Consider the following 1,867-nt stretch of genomic DNA (forward strand, 5'->3'; position numbering starts at 1 on the left):
GTGAGAAAATATACCTTGTGTTGGATCAAACGTTTTTAATTATCTTTAAACATGAATGCATTGCCATTCTTAATTCTTACTGAGTAAATCTATGATTCTTGTTCTTAACATTAATTGCGATGCTAACATACATTTGTAAGTAGCTAGTCTTTCATGTATATTATATATTTCTATCGCTAAAAGTATATATAATAAGTATAGCAATAGAAATATGTAATGTGCCTATAAGACTATAGCTACTTACAAATTCATGTTATTTATTGGAATGAAATATCGATATTCTCCCTACCGACAGGAACAAACCGTAGCAAGGGGAAAACGTCTATGATCTGCCCAGCTCCAGCTTCAGCCATGGCCACGAAAACCGCGTCTGCCAGTTCCCTGAACGTCTCGTCCCTGTAGTCATACCGCTTCCCCATTAGCATAGAGCAGATGACGTTGGCGAAAGCCACAGTGACGTCATAAGCGATGTCAGAGGGGTTCTCGTTGTATTCTGCAATCTAAACAGAATTTGCAAAATGTGTACTTGTGTATTTGCAAAATGATTAATTTGTCCAGATTGAAATGGTCTTATAAGTTTGATAGGGGTATTGTGATTCTACATATCAAAGACGGTGAGACCACATGATATTTTGTTAGAATTGATCATCCCTCAGTATTGTACATGTGTCATCATTGACTCAGTGCACAATACATAAAAATGGTGATAACAGAAAAAAGGACATGTAAATATGATTGGCGATGAAACCAAACGACATTCTGCTCATGGGAATGCTCCCAGTACTTCTAGTATCACACAAATATTCCAGTGAAAAAGATCAGGGTTTTACATTAATTATTCATCCTTGGATTCACCTTACCGTGTTGCGGAGATAGCTCGCCTCCTCTCGGATTTTCTCCTCAATGCTGCCAGTTCCGATCTTCATGCCCAGTTTCTTTAGGACGGCGGTGGCAAACTTCTTTCTCTGTCTGAACTCGGGTCCCCAGCGTGCAAAATCTATGTCTGAGGGAACAAACAGCACGTCTTCGTGATTCACTACCATACATGTCACATCTTCAATACATGCTGCTAAAAGGACACCAGACGACATTGACCATTTCTGTCACATGATTAACAAAGTATTCACGACCGTTCTAGCTTTCTGTTTTTATAGGTCGACTTAAGTTTTTATTGTTCGAATTATGTGAATATAGGCTTACCTTTTCCAAAACCAAGCATTGCATTAGCCAGGTAAACTGCCGGCCTGGAGGCAAACAGCTCGGACCTGTCCACGAGCGCGTCCTTGACGGCAGTGTAGCCGTTCAGAACCACCACATCTTCCATCCCCATCCGGACGGTGAAGACGTCCCCGTACTGCCGCCTCCACGCCGTCAGCTTGAGGTGAGGCGCACGGCCCAAAGCGAGGAGGTGCCCGAGAACAGGCACACGTCCTGCCGGGTAGGGAGGCAGGTTTCTGCGGGGCTTTAAGATGAAACACGCCAGGATAAAGGCCGCACAGAAGACAAGAAAAGACTGCAGATTCAGCCCAGAGATCTGCAAAATCTCCCGGACAGACTCAGTTACCCAGCCTACGATGGCGGCCGCCATGTTTGCAAAGAATGCGCAAATATAGCCTTTTGCTGAGGGCCATGACCCGAAGAGGTCGTCTGACGACTGACATGATTACACCGACACAACCGGGCGTGACGTGTTTACTGATTGTCTCTCCTGTGCTCTATCTAAAGTCTGTGGTCTGAAATGCACATGTGTGCCTTTATAACACCCCAGTTTTGTTAATCAATCCCCCCATAAATTAAGGAAGAGTCACAGCCTCACAGAAAAAGAACAAGAATTCGTAGATCACATACCTCCATGAAATATATGAGT

The 1,867-nt window shown here is 43.5% G+C and overlaps 1 protein-coding gene across 1 annotated transcript; it reads right to left on the reverse strand.

Moving 5' to 3' along the window:
• Window positions 1-289: 289 nt before the first annotated feature.
• LOC109488208 (cytochrome P450 2C30-like) lies at window positions 290-1,588 on the reverse strand (the record flags this gene model as incomplete). Its single annotated transcript, XM_019792399.1, has 3 exons — window positions 1,201-1,588; window positions 861-1,003; window positions 290-500 (listed from the first exon to the last, which is right to left on the reverse strand). Coding segments are annotated over exons 1-3 (742 nt in total), but the record flags the coding sequence as incomplete, so codon positions are not given.
• Between the last annotated feature and the right edge of the window lie 279 nt (window positions 1,589-1,867).

The sequence above is a fragment of the Branchiostoma belcheri genome, unplaced genomic scaffold (genome assembly GCF_001625305.1).
Source record: "Branchiostoma belcheri isolate BF01 breed outbred unplaced genomic scaffold, Haploidv18h27 scaffold1115, whole genome shotgun sequence".
In the NCBI taxonomy this organism is placed as follows: Eukaryota; Metazoa; Chordata; class Leptocardii; order Amphioxiformes; family Branchiostomatidae; genus Branchiostoma; species Branchiostoma belcheri.